Here is a 22117-nt window from a genome sequence, read left to right on the forward strand (position 1 = left end):
AAGAGAGTAGGTTCTAACCCTCACGTAACGACAAGCAAAACTATGACCCTTAAGTGAGGGTTAGCGTTGCAAGACGAGTATCTTGGGTGACTTCCTTTAAAATGTTTAAAATGGGTCTTTCAAAGATAGTGTCGGAAGACATGAGTGTGCCGATGGGTTGGAGGTTGGATCATAGAACCTCAATGGATGAATGTTCGGGATGTCCCAATGTTATGAACGACACATAGACTCGTTCTCGTTGAGTATGACCAAACAAGCTAAAGTTGACCAATGACATCCCAGAACTTGAGATGACATCAAAACATGATAACCATGTCAATTGGGAACTAAGATGATAGTATGAGATGCAACGTAACCCATAAAAATTCTTGGCCCCAAGTAAAGGCAAGGTCGAGTCAAATGACTTAGCCTAGTATAGAGGCAACTTAGTTAGGTCACAGAAAATTGAACCTACACGAGCAGGCAACGTGTGTAGCTGAGCAAGCATGGATTCCCCACAAGTTGTGTTTGATTTGCGAAGACAAACCTCGCCCAAGGTTCGACGAAGCCACAAAGACAAGTGAAAAATTAATAAGCGCTCTAGTCTCCCTCAAAGCTTATCGTGAGCATGTCAATATCACGACACTGCATAATTGAAAAATGTACGACCGTGACACTTGTCAGGCTAAATTACCAAATAAAAATTTATTTTTTATGAAATTACTATTTTCCCTTAATAAGAATGTTCCATTTTTTTTTATCACTAAAACCCTCCATTATTACAAACCCATTAATTTATAAATAATAATTTTAAATGAATGAACAACCTTCCAACATGCTTTTTTAGCAATATATTTGAAAATTAAAAATACATACATACATACATACATACATACATACATACATACATACATACATACATACATACATACATACATACATACATACATACATATATATATATATATATATATATATATATATATATATATATATATATATATATATATTAAAGCAATATTTTTTAATTTATAATAATAATAAAAAAAACATAAACAAAATTAGAAAATACCAAATCTAGCCCTTATCATCTTTAAGGATTTGTACAAAGATCTTAACAAGTCAAATGGTCATCTTAAATTCACAGAGACAAAAATATGGTTTTGAAAATGATAATATTTTTATTTAATTAATTATGACATTTTTTTCCCATAAAAAAACATTATGATAATGACCTAACAAGTGGGTTTGGATAACTCCGATAGGGTAAGACCAAATAATCTCGACGATTAAGTATTCACTCTAAAGATGTCTTTTTAATCTTATGAGATTGAGACCTACCTCGTCGGAAGAGTGGGAAGAGTTTTTGTAGCCATTAGGTAAACCGGAACAAGGGCAGGGATTACATTTTCCGTCCTCGCCCTCGATACCTCCCGGATCCCTGATTTGCCTCATTTTGTTATATATTTCAAACGTGGAAGATTAGGGTTGTAATATTGAAATTTGAGTTTTTAGAAACTATGTGGAAGATTAGTGTGAAATTGCACGTTGGTTGGAGAGAGACACGAAACATTCATTATAAAAGTGTGAAAACCTCTCACTAGTCCATGTGTTTTAATATCGTAATGGGCCAAAGGGGCTTGGGTTGTTATAAATGGTTTCAGAGCTAGACATCGGGTGGGTGGTGTGTGAGTTAGAACGGTGGCACCCAAGGGGTGGATTGTGAGATCCCATTTGGTCGGAGACATGTTTTAAAATTGTGAAATCCTAACACCCCAGGCAACAGTATTTTCGTAAACATATTTTACATTTTTTTAATTAAAAATTCTGACTTCAATTTAACTCATTTAAAAATATTAATCAACTCCGTTCATCTAAAATACAATCAAAACATACCAACAACAACGTTTAAGTTAGCAAGAGCTATCAGAAATTTTACACTACTCTCGTAGTACATCTCATGATTCAAACTTCTAAACTCTAAATTCATGATACACGTTTCAACCATTTGAATTATACTCGAGTTGATAGTTTTAATAGCTATGTTACCGCAGTGTACGAAACTTCCATGAACGCCCCGATTAACGGATTTTCGACAAATAGCGTTCTTAGTTCGAGCCTGGAATAATTTGAGAAGAGAAAGGGGAGAAGGGAAGCATACAGTAAATGGCATTGAAAGCAGCTCAGAGTGTACGAGCATACAAATGAATGGCATTGAATAAGAATAAAAAAAAAACAGAGCACAAACTTGAGTGTAAAAAAGAATACAACTCATTGGCTGTTTCAGAATCCAATGAATCCATGAGATTCAAAGCTGAAATTATCCCCAAAAATTTTCCCACCCAGAAAATTCCCTTTTCTTTTCCGAGAAAATGGCGTGGAATCTTCCAAGAACTAAGAAAATTACAGAGTGCAGAAAAACAGAGGAGTTACAGAAAAACAGAGGAGTTGCAGAGAGGAAGAAAAGCTTGAACAAACCCATCAATGGCGGATCATACACAAACCATGGATTTCCATTGAAATGGAGAAAAAGCTTTACTGGGTTTGAATCAATAAACACCCAAATTAACACAGTTCTTGCTAATTATGGGTAATATAGCAAAATCTGTGAAAAACAACCACACTTTTTTTTGTGTTTTCTTTTTGTTTTGTTTTTTTTTTTTTTTTTTTTGTTCCTCTGGCAATGAAAAACCTCAAGATTCTAAGCTGAAAAACCCTAATCAATCTTAAGAAAGAAGAAAACCCTAGAGATTAACTCATTTTAAGCTAAGAATTCAATACCCTAAAACCCTAAAATTCTAAGCTCCACACCAGAAGGGGAAATGAAAACGATAGAGAAATTCAAGGAAGAGGGTAAGGGAAGTTTATATAATTCTATGAACACGAACACCCACGAGAGAGAGAATTGTTACAGTGCCGCCGTGAACGACGGCGGGATTATTAAATCAACGGTGGTCGTTGTCTCTCCGCCCGGAACTTCCCTGTCCACCTGATAAAGAAGCAAGCAAATTCAGATGACCTGGAAGGTAATTTCCCACTTTCGCCGCCGAGGCTTCTCCAATTGATTGCTGCTGAGCGAATAACGACGCCTGATGAGAAATCGCCGTCGGTTGAATCACCATCTCCGGAGCTGCAGCAGCGGCGAAGCTCCATACCTGTCCGAAATCCGGCCTAGCTGGAAACGCCCAGTATCCACCCGCAGCAGCTGAACCCATAATAGAACCAACAGAAGGGCCGACAGAAATGGCACCCCCACCACCATTACCGCCACCGCCGCCACCGTTGCCGTCGTTGTCTTTATGACCTGCATCGTCGTCAGGTCTAACGCGCTTACCGAGAATGAAAGGGGCAGGAGGCAAAAGGGGTTTATGGTCGAGAGAAGCTGAAGAGGAAAGAGCGGCAGGAGTGCCACGGAGGGAGGCGCAGATGGTGGAGAAGCTAGCCGGAGTAGTGCCGGTGCCGGTAGCGGCAATAATGGAAGGCTCTGCTTGACGGAGGAGCCACTCAATGGTCTGACCGTCGGATTTGTGACCCAACTCGCGGGTGAGTTGAAAGACACGAGCAGCACAAATGATGGGCATACGAATACGACGGCCACGGCCATCGACCTTGCTGTGGCGGTCCTTAGCAGGGGGTTTTTTGAGAGGCAGAGCGCCATTGTTGGTGGTGGTCTGAGTGCTCTGTTGAGAGTGGGGAATTATGGCGCCATTGTTGTGGGTGACGACGCCATCAGAACCAGACATGGCTGAAGAAATTGAAGAAATTGAAGGTCTGATAATGGCGGATTTGAAGGATTTGAAGATAGTTTTTGCTGAATTTGGGCGTTTGAAGAAGAAGGGAGTGTTTGGGAACAGAGGGCTCTAATCATTGAGAAGCAGCAGCTGGTGGAGACAGGAGGAGGCACATGGGTGCTGCCTCCACTTTTCTTTATTATTTTATTATTATTATTTTTTTTTTTTAATTTAATTTTTCTTTTCTCTCTCATTGGGTGGGCCCCACATCTCTCACTTTCATATCTCTCATTTTCTGCTTCTCTGGCTTGCTTGCTTTGATGGTGGGCGTTTGTGTTTCACGCGCTTCTTTATTTACTTTTCATCTTATATTATGTTACAATTAATTTTGTTCAAAAATTTAATAATAATAATTCATTGTTTTATCGAATAAAAATATTATTATTATTTTTTTTTATTTACAATCAAATCATTTAAATGATTTCTCCCATTTTTTTTAAATATATAAAAATTAGAGAAAAATACAACTCGGGTAATTATGACATATATTTGTTTTGATTAATAATTATAATTTTTAATTTTAAACTATATATATATATATATTTTGTAAAAAAAATAACCAACCGAATTTGATGATGAACTGTGACCAACACAAACGAACGACGGTGGATAAATTTTAGTGAAATCCTCACATTTGACATATCACTTGCAAAAAGTGACTCGTGAATACGAGAACCGAACCTACAATTGAATATTCGGTTCCATGCTTCCATTTGGAGAAATATCAATAAGTTAATAAATTATTAATTTATTGGAGGCTTATAATTATATAATTTTTATTCAATCAATAAAATTATCCATTATTTAAAATAAATAATTTAAATTAATTATACCATTCACGTGTAAATAAAAAAATATACAAAAATAAAAAGTGTAATAGAAGGGTAAAATTGGAACAAAAAAATAGAACGATAAAACAAATTTTTAATTAAAAAATAGACTATTTGGCACCATTATTATGATCAATCTCATCATAATAATAATTTTAAAAAATGTTTAGAAAAATTAAGAGAAAATATTTTTAAAAGCTTTTGGTCTTAATAAAATAAAAAGAGTAACCTTAAAATAATATTGAAAAATAATAAAATAAATCTAAAAGGTAATAGACGAATGGTCAACATTTTTCATTAATTATTATTATTATGGTAATTCTATCCGCAACAAATTCACTGCTAGCAGATATTGTTCGTTTTCGTCTGTCACGTATCGCCGACCTCATGGTTTTATTCCCCTCTTCCAACCGATGTGGGATCTCACAAACCACCCTCATTGGTGGCTTGGCGTCCTTGCTGACACACCACTCAGTGTCTGTGTCTACTAAGGAGAGCTGTCTACACCCTTATAAGGAATGCTTCATTCCCCTCTCCAAACGACGTGGGATCTCACAATCCACCCTCATTGGTGGCTCAGTCTCCTCGCTGACACACCACTCAGTGTCTGTCTTTGATACCATTTGTAAGGACCCCAAACTCACACTAGCAAATATTGTCCGCTTTGGATCATTACGTATTGCCTCACGGTTTTAGAACGTGTCTATTAAGGAGAGCTGTCGACACCTTTATAAGGAATGTTTCGTTCTCCTCTCTAACCGATGTGGGATCTCACACAAATGTCGAAAATAAATAAGGTCAATTTAGGTAAATAAGAAAATGGTCAAAACCCTAATGGGAGGGTTACACATGGGAAGTCCATGGAAGAGTAAATGAGAGCCCAAATTATTGGGCCACCTGCCCTTATACAAAATAATTTAGTTTCATTTAAAAAAAAAAAATTCAAATAAAAAAGCTTTAAATTTCATTATTGCAAGAAATTAAATTCTATAATATAAGTTTACTTTTAAAAAAAAATCCCAATAATTTCATTATCAATTTTTAAAATATTCATACTCATAAATAATAAATTGGTTTAAAAATTTTGAGAATTTAACGAGTAATTTGGTGTTTTAAAAAAATATAATTTAAAGATCATGTTCGTTGTTACCATACGTGCTATTAAAATCAAGTATACCTAGGACTAGATTACGATACTAGTCCATAACGATCAAACTCGAATCGTTAACCTATTAATGAAGTAAGTTCGATGAACAGGTATCATAAACGGTAGAGTCTCGACCACTTGATATAGTTAAAATAACTGAAGTTTTGGATGTTCGATCAAGGAAAGCTCTTCCAATGTTCCTTTTTCCGTGCATTAAACCTTAATCAATTACAACATTCTTTTTTTCTGGTTTCGTTAACCTAATTTACTCGACCACTTGTAACAATCACACTTTTTATGGCTACAAACCGTGTGATTGTGAGATACTCACTCCTAACACCAAGTGAGTCAAGCCAATTTGGATTCTCGACAAAGTATGGTCAAGCTTGTGACCCCAGTTTGAGAAGATGGTTCTAGAAAACGGGAAGATAGCGAGTTATTATGAAAACTAATAATATTTTAATGAATAAAATTATTGTGAATTATTATGAGAACAAAATCCAAGAAAGTGGGAGCAGTGATGAAGCATTTAGGAATCAGCTAAAAGTGGTTTTGGAAATTGATTATCAAATGATTAACAATCATTACAATGGTTCCCTTTTTAATGAAATAATTTAATAAAGTTTGTAATATAATATTATTTCATGTCGAATCATTACCAATTATATTTTATTATTCCCTTTAATATCTTCAATTTCCTTTAATCATTTGTACTATTTTTTAATAAAATTAAAATTATACATTAGTGGGAAATTAAATTAAATTAAATTAAATTAAATGATTAAACCTATTTATTTTTCGGATTAAAATATGAAAGACATGATTGGTCCATATATGATAACTATAACAATAAAGATTTGATTTAATCATAGCCATTGATTACTTATATGGTCGGAATTAATCATTGTCTCACACAATTATCATTTTTCATTTACTTAATTAATCATACTTAAAAGTGATTATGTTTAGGAATTAAAAAGGTAAGAACGTTATTTTTTTTTTAATTAGGTTTTGTTTGAAGCATAATTGTAACGACCTATATTCTCGATTCAAACCGGGATTCAAAATTTGAATTTGGTATCTGATGACCTCAGCATTCTCCAACATGGTTACGTTATATATTCATTGCTTCTAAGAGTGACGAGTATCTTCACTGACCAACATGAGTCATTCCAACAGTCCACGTAAAAATATTTTTTGATTTCCTTCAAAGTTTTGAAAACGTGTCTATTAGTAAGTGGTTTCCACATCTTTATAAGGAACGAGCAGGTAATGAAAGGGATGGTTGTTTCAAACATAAAGCTCGGGTTTTGACTAATAATAATGATGACAAAAATGTCATATTTTAGCCCAAAAAGTAGAAAAAACAAAAGGACAATTATTTTGGATGAGGGGTAATTCAGTCCATCAATTATTTTCAGATTAGGTTTAAAATTAAAATTGGACCATTATTGCAAAAAAGAGTAATAAATTTGGCATTTTTATTTATTTTTTTAATTTGTTGAGAGAGAAAAAGAGCTGTAAATGCAAATGGGCCCAAGCAGGCCCACTTGGCTTATCTTCTTCCATTTGCTAAGGGTCCCAATGACTGAAATGCCCTTTTCCATATAATTCTCATTTATGAAAAACTTAAAATTGTGGACCAAAAGGAAAAACATTACTTTTTTTTTTAAAATTATATTTGTGGGATATTATATATATATATATATATATATATATATATATATATATATATATATATATATGAATTCATCCAACTATTTTAAATATAAATCTTTAAAATATCTAAATTTGTAAGCATTACACGTCACTGGTGAGATCGTTATGTTAACTATTACCAAATCATGAGGCTCATCTCTTCTCGACCATGTCTAGCTTAGGAACCTCTCGATGTCGTACAACATGGGGTGCATCTATTCTTCTCGTTAATTGGTAAACTAAGTTTACTGTGTTGGATCTCACCTATCACTACACGGTTTCCTTAACTTCCATGTTCTCACCTATCACTACACGGTATCCTTAACTTCCACGTTCTTACCTATCACTACACGGTATCTTTAACTTCCATGATCTAAATAATTTTTAGCGAGTCTACTTCTAGTCTCCAAAACCTAGTCTCATTCCCTTTAATTTTGTAATAGATGTCATCCTACAATATTGTCACTTCATACATTAAAAACTTTATTAAATTCTTGACTCGGTAAGCTTATCACAACTTTTGAATCGGTAATCAAACTTGTTTGACTAAACACCACATGTCTTAATTCAACCATTTAAATAATATTCTTTACCTGTGGCCTTAACATTCTACCTTAAAAACATTAAAAACAATAAATAATAAATAAATAATTTGACTTTTTGCATAAAAGTAAAAAAGTTATACCAAGAAAATAAGTATAAGATATGCTTCATTTTTTTTAATAAATAAAATAAATAGATAAATATTTTTTTTTTCAAAAAGAATATTATAGAATAAAGTATCTAAAGATATTATAATTATCGAGGATCTATTATCTTATCTCATAGAACTAAAAAATGAGAATATATCAATAAAACAAATAAAAAAAACGTGAAAAAATACAATTTAAAATAATATATTGAATTTTTTTGTATAAATTAATGAAAAAGATTGAGATAATATGAAGGTCGCAATCTAACTTTTTTATTTTTTATTTTTGGACTTTAATGAACATAATTATTTACTAGATAATACGGTAATAATTATATATCTCTACTTTCTTTTATATATCATAAAAAATAATAATTGATCCATTATTTTTTAATTTAGATTATAGTATATCATCATTTACTATAAAATACAAATTTAGAAAATTTAATTTCCAGACATATGAGCAAACAATAATCGCTTAATTTGGATGCTAAACAATATTTCTTTAGATATAAGTGAGTCGAAGCAATTATATGATATAAGGCCCACTAGATTACTAAAAAAGTTATGCAATGAGATCTTAACTTTATCGAGAACGTGCAATGAAGGCAAAGACATCCTTTTGTGTCGATAGTCCTTCCCATGTAGAAGAAATAATGACAAACGAGAAGAGATAAACACCTGAAAGAAAGAAACTTTTATTATGAAAGTACAAGGACGGATACTTTTAAGAAAAAAAAACTCTCAAACAGACATAATCTTTGGGTCTTTCGAGAATTCTAAGTCAAAGAATTTCAAGATTATACTAAATTTGAGACTCCTTAGCAAGAATTTTTTTTGCAATGATGAACTATCACATATTTTTACCAAAAACTAAGTGAGAGATCAGACTATCGACCTTTAGAATGATAATAGAACAATTCTCGAAATTGTCTTTTTGAAGCTTTGAAAATCTAGTTTGGTTTTTTCAAAACATACGTAAAAAGCAGGTAATTCAAGAAAAGAACTCGTAAGTGAAAGTAGTAACTAAAAGTCAAAACGATTATTAAACGAGCCTTATAGTTCAATACTCAAACTACAAGGACGAAAACGCTATATGAACCCGATAGTTATCCACATTCACTCTCCATCTTAAACAGAGAGATTTGAGAAACATATTTGTAATTTGTATAGAAACTAAACACATCTATACATAATGCTGTCGGCAGTATGAAACAAAATTTTCAAAAAAAAAGGAAAAAGAAAGAGACAACTAAAAGCCACTGACTTGTTTTTGTGTTTGTTGGAGCTGAAATTCCTTCTAAACGTGTTAGACAACCTCAAAATAAAGCCTCTTTGCCTGAAAACAAGAGATTAAACACAATGGTCAGGAATTGCCAGAATCATGGATGTTCATATCATTAATGTCATAATCTCCACATAATCAACTCTTAACACAAAACTATAGATTATGTTGATAATCACCATATGGGACGCTTGTGTTACGATTGATGTCGAATTTGAACATTATGTTTGGTTTATACAGTGGACAAAGAATTTGGAATTCAAAAGATCAGGATATAACATTATAAAAGATACATCTCATGAACTCATATTTATGCAACTTAGATATATACCTTTTATGGGTAACTTAAACATAACTCTATCGAGTTAAAACATGCTCGACCAAAAGCTTAAAGGTTCAAATTTCTACCTCCACATGTTGAACGAAAGAACAAGTAAGAAGCCTATCTACCAAAAATAGACAGCAATTCAGTAACCTCAACCTGCATAAACCTAACCCATCAGTCAAAAACCTTATAATATACAACCCATGTCCAAATACCCTGTTCTACCATACTCCCCAATAGACTAGTGATGGAGAAACAAAAGAAAATTCATATCATAACGTACGTGTTTCATATGCAAGATCGACATATAAGAAAAGGAAATGACTGAGCATTTCAAGCGAAAACACGCACGCCTACACACATACAAATTAATCCCATCACCAGCTATCACCAGCTCCACAACTCCCAATTTTTCATGTACACACAACTCTAATTATATCGTCTCGGCATGAATTATTTTGAACTTACTTCAAACTACGAAGAAAATTATTCAATTTTGGATTGTCTTCAAATTCTGAGTCACAGAACAAGCATTGGAGTTTAGAAAGATTTAACAAATACCAATCTCTTTTTATCATGTATACTAAATGTCCACATCATAGTTAATAACAAATATTATCTAAATTTTTAGGAAATAAAATGTCACCCTGTCTGTGTCTTATCATCAATATCTTCTCGTCTATGCTTCTCAGATCTTGGTCAATTTAGTAGTTTTATTATGTAATCCAAAATGCTTGGGTGCAACTCAAAATTTAAAAATTAAGATAAATAGAGACCCAAAACCCCAAAAAGCCGACCGCACCAATTCAGTTCAGTAAGTTTAAAGTCGTTGGTTCGGTTCGGTTTGGTTGGTGCTAAGCCAATGTCTAAAAATCTAATAGAAAGCAGTTCTTATAGGTAGCAGAGAGATGCAAGTCCAAGGGAGAATTTGAGAGCACCCATCTCTACTAAAAGGCCAAGCCTTTCTAACCAGGAAGATACCACACTATGCTAGAGCTATGTCCATATATTACTCCTCATGTATTCACTAAAGCCCACGTCCTAATCACATAGTCTCCACTCACAACATTCCCCAATTACATTCACAATTCATTCCTCTCCCTGCACATCCTCTTTCTGTTACACGTTATTCACTCGGTCTCCACCCGAATTTAACCGAACCAACCTAATTATACCCCCTATAAAATGTTGCCAAGACTGTTGTCAGGAACACAAGACATTGACTGTGCGAGGGCTCCTTTTTATCTTTGCAAAGCCACATACATACCAGAAACTTCGAAAGAAAAACTTAGACAGGTACGTTACAAACTCGAACAATTTAGCATTAGTAAAGGCACAAGCTTTCTCAAAAGGAGAGCGAAAAAACTAATATTTCATTTTGACTTTTGAAGCGTAAGCCACTTGCACAAATGCTTTTGAATCAACTCAACAACAAGGGAACTATGATGTTCATTCAAGTTCAATCAAATTAATAGCTCATTCATCTTCATCAGAATAAGAAGACTAACTAGGCAAAATAAGAATAAAAAATCGATCTAAAGCTTGGGCTTACTACGACTCAGTCAGAGGCAACTTTCTAATATCTCGAGCCGTTTTTCCTTTCAGCCAACGAGAAGAAGGACCAAACTATATCTATTGCCACACACTCTTCTTGGGTCAAAGCAAAAGTACAATGTTTTAAAAGAGCTTGAGTTGGACACAAGAGGAATCTATGAAAATACAGTTGTATTTTAATGCAACGTGCTGTTTCTAAAGATGTAGAGGAGATGTTTTCTTCATATTAAAGCGGAAAAGCCATACCTCATGAGTGAGATGTCTTATTTGCAGAGGTGATACGAGCCTGGCACTATAGAAGAGATAAATGAAGCATTTGAACAAATTAACTTTCTTTAACAAAAAAGTCAAAGCTTCCGTTGAGGAAAGATCAAAGAAAACAAAAGATCCTGAGAATAGCAACAGCACAGAAAAGAAGCCATACAAAACACCTAACAAAACAGAAAAGGGCCCCAGTCCAAACGATTGAACAGGTGAATCAATCCAAAAATGATAACAACAAAACACACAGAGAAGATGGAGAACTTCATCCACTATTCATTGATGACTTTTAAGTCAAAGGTAGATAATGAAAGATTCATTGCAATTCAATGCCAAAAGTCAATATTTTCTTTTGTTGCAAATGTAATAGTCTAAGCAGAGGACTCAAAACTCTTGATGCAATCCAAAGGGTGGCCTCAAAGATTTGGCATTGCCATTCCTTTAAGTGGTTACAGAGATGGGTAAGCATGATCAGGAAGGGCCCAAAAATTTCTTTGGGCAAGTCAAGACTTCCAAGTGAAGTTCGGGATATTAGCAGTTCTCTTACTTATCTCTGTCTTTGTAATCACAATACTTCAGTTCTTTTTTGTGGACTTGTTCAAATTCTGATGGGTTGATGTCTTATTTCCCCTACTACTATCTTTTGTAATCTTTGTTTTGTCATAAGAAACTATCTCAGATAGAGGAAGAGCACAACCTAGAGGCTGAGTGTAGAGAAAACCCTCGTCCAAAGCAGCTATAACAGAATGGCATTATAATTTACTATAATCATCAAAAGATTATAATTACAACAGAATTTTTTGTGGATAAAATACCACCAAGAAACTCTGCATCGCACAGAAGATCGTTTAATGAATAAAATTTCATGTTGGCTATCCAGTATTCCAAGCATTTATTCCTTTCATACATCATAGAAACATACCTATTAATCACACGGTACTAGTAATAGCTTGTAGCATCATCCTAAGCATAATACTTGGTTTACATTTTTTACAAATTGATAAGTCCAACACCATAGATTATTTATTTCATCATCTCCATCTCGAATTGAAGCTCTCTCCACAGTACAAATAAGCAAAAGCATTAGATAACCTTTAACAGTGCAGCTCGAGAGCAAAACAACCTTGGGATTTCTTCGAGTGCACAACATCAAATTTATTTAATATGCATTTTTTTAACTGTTTTCACTCTGAGTCTATATCAAATATATTATTGTACAAAGAGTGTTCCATATGAGCAATTACTTCAAAACAGAACAAGAAAAAATACTATGAACTTTTTTCTTTCTCCTTTTTTCGGGGCTAGACAGTTATCATACAAGTTTTCTGTAACGAAACCGTGTGTTCTATTAATCAACTGTCGGATAGGCCCTTCGTTATCTTTCACTCAAGAACCGCCTATGGGGGAGGCTAACGTGAAATAATGAATGCCAACTCTAGAACTGAAGGACACATTATCCCACTTAAGAACGTCCAGCATCTAAGAGCCACTAAATTTGGACAAAGATTCAATATTTGAAAGCTCTTCAATGGAGAGTTAGAGCAAGATTAGTCAAGCAGCAACAATTAATCTAAGACTTGTGAAAGAAACAGCAAAGCAAGAAGCCTGCAAAAGCCAAAACTAAAAGCAAAGAGAGAAAGTTACCGGAACATGTTCAGTATTTATCCTACGGGCTACCCTCTCCTTCACTGTCATTCCCACCACCAGAGCCGCTCCCATCGTTCCGGCCCCCAAATGGCCACCATAGCGGTACTCTAAAGCTCCTCTCAACGCGCTCGCTACTACTTCCACTGTTTCCTGACCCTGGTTCTTCTCCGTTAGATTCATTAGCCTGCACCCGGCGACCACGAGTTCGATTCTCGTAATCAGAATCATCCGTTGCCAACTCAAATCGGCAGACAGGGCATGAATTGTGCAATTCAAGCCAAGGCAAAAGACAATAATCGTGAAATATATGCTTGCAGGGCATCTGCTTAACCTCAATACCTTTTTCAAACCCATCTAAGCAAACAGCACACTGGTTCATTTCCGAATTCAAAAGATCCTCTGTAACAGTCACGTTCTGAAGCTTCTCAATCGCCGATTTCGAGGCCGGCGGAGTTCCGTGTCGGTTCGGATCATTCTCGGCCAACAATTGAATGAGCTGCTCGAGGCCAGGTCCAATGAAGTAATCGCCAACATTTTGAGGCATTGAAACGCCAGAGCGGGAAGGATGACCCTGAATTTCAAACACAACATCCGCACCACTGTCGAAAATTCCCCGTAAATGATTCTGAAGAAAAACAAAGGGATCGAAGGGCTCCGGCTGACCTGACGAATCGGATTGATTCCTATTCCAAAGCTGTGAAGCCGGACTCAAAGTTCTTGAGAATAAACCAGGGTTCTGAAGATCAACGACCGTCGAAGAAGAGAAAGCAAGGGGATTAAAATCACGAAAAGGATCGGGAAGGAAAAATGACCTAGAATCAAGATTGGCATTCGAGCTGAAAGTATCATACTCTTCAAGAAATCCCTCATTGCAAAACGGGCACAAAGGCTCCAAGGAATTGGATACAGCAACAGTAACGTCGCGATCACACTGGTGGCAGAAGAAGGACTTATCGACGGCGGCGGAGGACATTGAGGTAAACCGAAGGAGATTGGCAGAGAAAAAGAGAAGAAAGGAGGATTTATGTTAGAGAATGCGAAGAGACGAAAAGAAGATTGCTGTAACAATGGACAAAGAACGGCGGATTTGTTGTCGTCGTTGTCGTCGTCGGCGTCGTCGACGACTCCATTGGCTGAGGAAGAATCTGTTCTACAGGTAAATCGCTCTTAGATTGAGATTTGTGTACGGACGGCCTAATTCCTTGGCCTCACTGTCTTTCTAACCCGCTCTTCGAATTAACGGTATGTAACCTTGGGCGCGTGTGTATAGACGTCTCCTTGGGCGCGTGGGAATGCATGTAAGCCCTATTTCGACTCGATCAACTATCAGAGAAATTTCAGAAATTTTGGAACTCCAAACATGCCAAAAAGCTAGCTCAGGAAGGCACGTTTCACCAAGTAAGTAACCACATGAACTTTAGGCAAGTAATACTTATAGGGATAGCTAGAACGTGGCATTCTTTACCTAAGGTAGTCAGAAAATGCATGTTTAGAACTTCAGAAGGGCATTTTTGGAGAAAATGCATGTTTAGAACTTCAGAAGGGCATTTTTGGATGAGTACATGTTGTATGTAATATTATGAAAAAATTACTGTTATGCCCCTAGGTTGAGATTTGTGAGAATGTATTATGCAAAGCTAGAATACGAGTTGGATAATATTGATGAGTATATGATGTAACAAATTACCAATATGCCCCTATAGTGAAATTTGTGATTAATGTTGTATATGTTTTCTGCTGTATTAGAAGGAAGGATGGACTATTGTGATCTGTATTCTGGGTGATTGATGGATGTAATCTCCCCATTGAGCTTAGTTGTTTGTATGTTTGCATGATATTGTATGTTTTAATTCAAGGTGTTTGACTGTGTATTCTTTTTATAAAGCGTATTTATCTGCACAGAGTAAGGGCGTTAGAATTAGGCTGGCTAGACGATGACCTAAAAGTTAGAACGCATCTAGTAGCTTGAGCACCTTAGGATCGTGAGCGACGATTAGAGGGTTTAGGCCTTAGTGCTACCAAACTAAGAAAGATTTCAGGAGTTAGAACAGAGCAGCCTGGAACCAGAAGTCCGCGTTAAGCCACCTAGTCGTCCTAGGAATCTAATAGATCTCCTTAGCTCCTAGATACGACTAAGGTGAAGTTTAAATTATGAATTATGTGCTTAGGTGATCGATAGGAATATCTCCCTAGCAAAGCATACATGAGAGAGCTCTGTTAAGATTATGGTGCTACAGGTAGTGGGGTTTACATGTTGACCCATGTCAATACGTATCTCGTAGACCTTGCACCCTAGGATCGTGAGCGATTAGAGGTTTTGACTCGTGTGCACCAAAAGATTGGTCTAGCCTGATGAACTAGCCCCGAATGTTCTAGAAACAAGAAATGAGATTTAAACCACTTAGACGTCCTTAAGAACCTAGTAAACATCTACTACATCTAAATACGATTAAGCAAGCTTAACATAATTTTGAAACCACTTGAGTTACTATTGAGTGTTGAAATGAGTCAAGCTTGACTCCACGACTTTGTAAACCAGTCTGAGAGAGAGACAAGGGACAACACGAGTAGTTATCAAGATGAGAACTCCTATTATGTGCAGAAACTGGCCAAGGCCCGTAAGCCCGCCTTGAGAGGAGACGAGAGACTACATGAGTAGGCAATGTGAGGAATTACCACTGTGTAGAAACGGGTCAAGACCTGTAAACTTTTCTTGAAATGGGACGAGAGGCTATATGAGTGGGTAACATGATGAACTCCTATTGTATGCAGAAATGAATCAAAGCCCATAAACCCACCTTGAGATGGGCCGTGGGGCTACATGAGTAGAGAACACAAGGAACTACTACTAAATATAAACACGCATTGAGAGGGATCGAGGGACTACATAAGTAGAAAACAAGAAGAACCACTAGTATATGTAGAATAAACCCGCCTTGAGAGGGGACGAGGGACTACATAAGTAGATGATATCAGGAAATGGGTCATCATCTTATATGGTTACAGTTACAAGAATCCTGAACTAGGCCAACTTCTTGGGGACCTAAAAAAAGCTCGTGGTAACTTATTAGGTTAAGGATGGGAAGAAAGCCTATAATTAGGTTGCTTACTAGGTATATCTAAATTGTAACGACCGAGGCCCACCGGTAGCAGATATTGTCCTATTTGGGCTTTCCCGCTTCCCCTCAACGCTTTAAAATGTGTCTGCTAGGGGAAGATTTCCACACTCTTATAAATGGTGGTTTGTTCTCCTCCTCTCCAACCAACGTGGGACATCACATATATACTCACCCCTTCCCTAACGGCTGGTTGAGGCAGAGGAGTGCTCGAGAGCTGTACAGGGGTCATTCCAAAACTGTGCACGTGTCTAAGAAAAATAAAACTAAAATTGAAAATAAATTAGGCAAAAATTAAATAAAAGTATTTTTTTTATAATTTAACATTTTTAATTTTCTAAATTTTAATTTTTGGACCTATAATATAATCCCATCGATATTCCGGACGCCCATCGCGCCCAAAAACCTCCGGGAGGAAGAAGAATAAGAATATCGCAGGAGTGCAAATTCCAGGTCGTTCCAACAATCTGTGCGTCGCTAAAAGATCGTTTCTCAGTTCATAATCTGCATGATCATCTGAGTTACTTCATCGCAAATTTCGCAGATTTTACTGCGGATCCTTCTCAGAATGAAAGAGCCCACATGGAACAACGCAAAACATTTCTGGAATCCAAGCTTCAGCTTCGTGTAAACGGAATTTGAATATCTAATTTCCGTTCCTATGGCGCTTTCCAGAATCACGTTTGCCAATCAAAGCCTCTGGAAATCGGTCAATTTCACTAATTCTGTTGCTTTTATTTCGGTTATCTTCGGTGAAAATCTCTCTCCTGTTGTTGTTTCTCAATCTTACAGACCAATTTGTTCAGACGCGATCAATGTTCTTCCTTCTCATGACGAATCTCATATCAGTAATAACTTCATTTCCCTCTTTAGCCAACGAAAATTTTCCCCTGATGATCCCGAGCTGAAAATCTTAGCTCCAAGGCTCAACACCCAGATTGTTGAAAATGTATTGAATGGCCTGAGGAATTGGAAGGTTGCTCATATGTTCTTCATTTGGGCTTCGAAACAACATGGTTACAGGCATAATTGCTATACTTTCAATGTCATTGCATCAATCCTATCACATGCTCGACAAAATGCCCCACTGAGAGCCATTGCTACGGATGTTCTTAACTCACGTTGTTCGATGACCCCTGGAGCTTTGGGAATCTTTTTAAGATGTTTGGGAAGCGTGGGGTTGGTTGAGGAAGCTAACTTTTTGTTTGATCAGGTCAGAGTTATGGGTCTCTGTGTTCCAAATAGTTATACTTATAACTGTTTGTTGGAGATTTTGTCTAAAGCAAATGCTATTGATTCCATTGAGAACAGGCTAAGGGAGATGAAATATTATGGGTGCGAAGTGGATAAGTACACATTGACACCAGTTTTGAAGGCTTACTGCAATGCTGGTAAGTTTGACAAAGCTTTAAATGTGTATAATGATATTCATGAGAGAGGGTGGATTGATGGGTATGTCTTTTCTATCTTAGTATTAGCTTTTAGCAAGTGGGGTGAGGTAGATAGAGCAATGGAATTAATAGAAAGAACAGGAGATCAAAATCCTTGGTTGACTGAAAAGACATTCTATGCATTAATTCATGGTTTTGTGAAGGAATCCAGAGAAGATATGGCTATTAAGTTGCTTGAGAAAATGAAGAAACTGGGTTTTCCTCCTGATATTTCAATCTATGATGTGCTAATTGGAGGACTTTGTAAGAAGGGATCATTTGAGAAAGCAATGACTTTGTTTTGGAAGATGAAGTTGCTAGGAATTACGCCTGACATCGAGATACTCGCAAAGCTGATTGCATCTTCTTCTGAAGAAAGAGCTATGATCATGTTACTTGAGGAAAGACCAAAAGATGTGAATGATGAAGGTATGATCTTGCTTTACAATTCTGTGTTGACTTGTTTTGTTAATGTTGGCTCATTAGATAAAGCTTGTTATTTGCTTGGGGTTACGGTGGAAAGCGAGTCTCATTCTGATGATATTCACATTTGTGAACTCCACCAAACTTTTAAGAGTGTAGTTCCTAATACTGCTTCGTTCGGTATCGTAATCGATGGCTTGCTAAAGATGGGTAAGTTGGATATAGCGTTAAGCATGTTTGAAGATATGATTCAACTTGGTTGTAAACGAAACCAATTACTTTATAACAATTTGATTGATGCACTGTGCAAATCAGACAAATTAGAGGAAAGCTATAAGATTCTAAGAGACATGAAGCAATCAGGACTTCAACCTACACATTTTACTCATAATTCAATATTTGGGTGCCTGTGTAGAAGAGAGGATATTGTGGGAGCTACTGAATTACTGAGGGAGATGCGTGGTCACGGACACGAGCCATGGATAAAACATTCTACTCTTCTTGTGAAACAACTGTGCAAAAATGGGCGAGTTAATGAAGCTTGTAATTTTCTTGGAAATATGGTTCGTGAAGGCTTCCTACCTGATATAGTTGCCTACTCTGCTGCCATGGATGGGCTAGTCAAGATTCATGAAGTGGATCGCGCTTTCGAGATGTTCCAAGACATTTGTACTCATGGTTATCAACCCGACGTGGTTGCTTATAATGTATTGATAAACGGGCTCTGTAAATCTGGGAGAGTTAACGAAGCTGAGGATTTTCTGAACAAAATGATAGTGGCAGGCCTTGTTCCTACGGTTGTCACCTATAATCTTCTCATTGATGGATGGTGCAAAAGTGGAGATATTGATCAGGCCATCCGTTGTCTTTCCAGAATGAATGGAGAGAACAGGGAACCAACCATCATCACTTACACAACTTTGATTGATGGATGCTGCAATTCTGGAAGGCCCGATGATGCCGAAATACTTTGGAATGAAATGCAACAAAAAGGGTGCTTCCCGAACAGGATAGCTTACATGGCTATCGTGCATGGTCTTTGTAAGTGCGGAAGGCCCGATGAAGCTCTAGTTTATTACCACAGGATGGAAGAAAAGGAAATGAAACCAGACAGTTATGTCTCTGTTGCATTGATCAATGCTCTCGTGTCGAAACAAAACTTTCCTATGGCTCTTAACATACTAGAGAAGATGGTTGAGACAGGAAAAGTTCCCGATCCAGCTGATAAAAACTATGTAACTATAAGAGATGCAATATTTAAATTGTCTGAAGACGAACGAACTGGCTCGGGAGTTAGATCTCTTATCGAAAAGGGCAGCATTCCGACTATTAGCATTTCAGATCTCAAGAGCTGAAGTTGAAGCCTTTTTTGTTACCTTATCAAAGGGAAATTAGATAGATCTTTTGGTAGCAAAACAAAGGGAAATGTTGATATGTTTGCAAACCGAGCAGCTGGTTTGAGACTTCTATCTCGACTCTGAGTATCGATTTTCCGAACTCCAGGTACCTTCATTTGATAGTAGACATCACATGTTCTGTCATCCTTAAAATAGTTGGATTCATTTAGAACTAAGGTTATTTTCTCTATTTTTGATAACAAAGTTGTGTGCTTCTTTCTAAATAATTTAGTGATTTAGGCTGAAGAGCTGCAAGTTTTCACAATCCTTTATAACTCATAAAATTTGTAGAATCAGAAGATAGCAATATGAACATAAGGGTGTGGAGAGAAAAACGAAACATTCTTTATAAGGGTGTGGAAACCTCTCTCTAGCAGATGCGTTTTAAAATATGGAGAGGAAGCACGGAAAGGAAAGCCCAAAAAAAACAATATCTGCTAGCGGTGTGCCAGCGAGGATGCTGGGCTCTAAAGGCTTAGTTAGGACCACTAGGCACGTGTCATCATGCCCACATGGCTAAGTTAAGGGCATGACTTTGATATCATGTTAAGCACGAATTTCCACAATGGTATGATATTGTCTACTTTGAGAATAAGCTCTCATGATTTCCTTTTGGTTTTCCTAAAAGACCTCATATTAATGGAAATGTATTCCTTACTTATAAATTCATGATCATCCCCTTAATTAGCCAACGTGATGGGACTCCCTTCCAACAATCTTCAACATTGATTATCATTTTCCCATATATACACATATTTGTTTTTCCTTATATACACATATATTTTTATTGCGTAGCCTAATGGATAGAGAAGCAATGCAAGTGGAAAATGCTGAGGAAAAATTGGTGTATAATGCACTAGTTTATTTTGTTTTGTTTGTTATTTTATTTGAAATTGAACGCTGTTTTTTAACGCTATACTTTTATTTTGGCTTCAAATCCTAAGTTCTCCTTTTCAGATCTAGCAAAGGAATTTAATGGTTCTTTTTTTTTGTCTCTCATCCACTATGCATGTCAAATGATATATGTTTTTGTTAGGATCATGTGACAATGCTAGTAAATATTGTCCCGTTTGGGCTTTTTCTCCTGAGCTTCCCCTAAAGGTTTTAAAACCCGTATATTATGAAGAGGTTTTCACACTTTTCTAAAGAATGTTTCGTTCTCCTCCCAATCAATGTGAGATCTCACAATCCACCCCTTTCACGTGCCTAGTGGCCGCTGCACGTGTCATATGTTGATATGATTCTTATGTTTGATGTTATGATATGTTACGTTGATATGATATGATTTGTTATATAATATGCCTAAATGTGCTCAGTAATGTAGAATGTAAATGTATGTCATATTATAACTGATGAATTATATTATGTTATGAGATGTCAAGTTTGTACTATGACACAAATATGTTTGACAATGAAATGAGGAATTTTACAATATACAACTTCTAAGTTATGTCATGAATGATATGGTTTATGAAAGTTTATGTGTGCATGTTACCTAGTGTAATATGGGAGTTATGAATGAGGTTGTGTCTATGATTTATTTAAAGTGGAAAGTATAGGGATATCATGCATAATTGTATGTTCACGTGCATCGGGATACTTCCCTGTTATATGAAATGAGATAGAGTTGACCATCATGCTTGGCATGGTACGTGACGGTTGCTGTACCCTAGAGCGTCTAGCTACATCCTAGAGGAGTTAGCTTAACGAGCAGGCCCAGGAGGTGTGCGAGCCCACCTGGTGGACTCACGCTCACCCGTGTGGGTCATGTATAGAGAAGTATTACACATTCAATTTGCTCGGACTGGAGGCCACCTAAGAGAATGTGACATGTTGCATGTGTTTGGATTACATGACCCTGATAATTTAGGTAAAGGCAAGGCACCCATATATGATTGATAGTAGGATCGCATCAAAGTTCATGGAACGTACGTAGGGTAGTTACATTTATTATTGGAGCATTATTCTTCTTAATATTTTTCTTAAATGAATATTTGTTCGTAAAGAAGTTATGTCATACATATGGTAGCGACTCTATTTCAATAGAAAATTAGGGTATTAAAAGAATTTGTCACAGGGAAGAAGGCCTCAATAATTGATGGCTATATATAGTTGAAAGCCAAAGGTTGTTTCAAAGCTCACGAAGGCCTTTGGATACTCACCACAAACACCACAAACAGGGAACAGAAGCATCCCAAAGGGTCCAATCAGGATATTATTACCTTTTCTCTTTACATCAGTTTGCAAATATATCGCAGAAAAAGTGATAAAAAGGAACGAAAATGTAAATTGAAAAAGAGAAGAAAAAAAATCTTTGTGATAAAAAGGAGGTGGGGAAGAGGGAGATTCAGTCATCATTTATTTTGGCTTTGTGGAGGGCATCTCTCTTCAAAAGCTGACATTTGAGAAAGCAATGCCCATGCTTTCCCTTCATGTTCCGATTCTCCGTTCCCGACCCGAATTTCTTAATTTAACAATAATTCAAGTAAAGCACGTTTAACTACGAAGTTCTCAGGATTGAGTCACCAAAAAGGAAGGGGTAT

At 36.3% G+C, this 22117-nt stretch overlaps 3 protein-coding genes across 14 annotated transcripts; 1 reads left to right on the top strand and 2 right to left on the bottom strand.

The window, feature by feature from the left end:
• Positions 1–2126: 2126 nt before the first annotated feature.
• On the bottom strand, positions 2127–3889 carry LOC111783450 (transcription factor TCP21). The gene has a single exon (XM_023664414.2). The coding sequence runs from the start codon at positions 3720–3722 to the stop codon at positions 2925–2927; it is 798 nt and encodes a 265-aa protein (XP_023520182.1). The 5' UTR covers positions 3723–3889; the 3' UTR covers positions 2127–2924.
• A 4705-nt stretch (positions 3890–8594) lies between these two features.
• Positions 8595–14445, bottom strand: LOC111811612 (E3 ubiquitin-protein ligase RING1-like). Of its 11 annotated transcripts, none has more exons than XR_015422807.1 (5): positions 13206–14444; positions 11547–11592; positions 9830–9902; positions 9404–9475; positions 8595–8817 (listed from the first exon to the last, which is right to left on the bottom strand). XR_015422807.1 is itself a non-coding variant. In XM_087127975.1 (2 exons), the coding sequence occupies exon 1, from the start codon at positions 14179–14181 to the stop codon at positions 13228–13230; it is 954 nt and encodes a 317-aa protein (XP_086984101.1). In that variant the 5' UTR covers positions 14182–14444; the 3' UTR covers positions 9147–9475; positions 13206–13227. The 11 variants fall into 11 exon arrangements, 2 of the variants coding, with proteins under 2 accessions (XP_086984101.1, XP_023554411.1); XR_015422808.1 differs by lacking the exon at positions 9830–9902 and adding an exon at positions 10215–10260; XR_015422806.1 differs by having other exon boundaries at positions 9830–10260.
• A 2257-nt stretch (positions 14446–16702) lies between these two features.
• LOC111811595 (Tetratricopeptide repeat (TPR)-like superfamily protein) lies at positions 16703–20266 on the top strand. Of its 2 annotated transcripts, none has more exons than XM_087117922.1 (2): positions 16703–18387; positions 18493–20266. In XM_087117922.1, exons 1-2 carry the CDS (start codon positions 16986–16988, stop codon positions 19530–19532), a joined length of 2442 nt encoding a protein of 813 aa, XP_086974048.1. In that variant the 5' UTR covers positions 16703–16985; the 3' UTR covers positions 19533–20266. The 2 variants fall into 2 exon arrangements, with proteins under 2 accessions (XP_086974048.1, XP_023554296.2); XM_023698528.2 differs by having other exon boundaries at positions 16713–16777; positions 16869–20266.
• Positions 20267–22117: the final 1851 nt, after the last annotated feature.

Source organism: Cucurbita pepo, chromosome 1, assembly GCF_057944985.1.
Source record: "Cucurbita pepo subsp. pepo isolate OVF chromosome 1, ASM5794498v1, whole genome shotgun sequence".
NCBI classification, from domain to species: domain Eukaryota; kingdom Viridiplantae; phylum Streptophyta; class Magnoliopsida; order Cucurbitales; family Cucurbitaceae; genus Cucurbita; species Cucurbita pepo.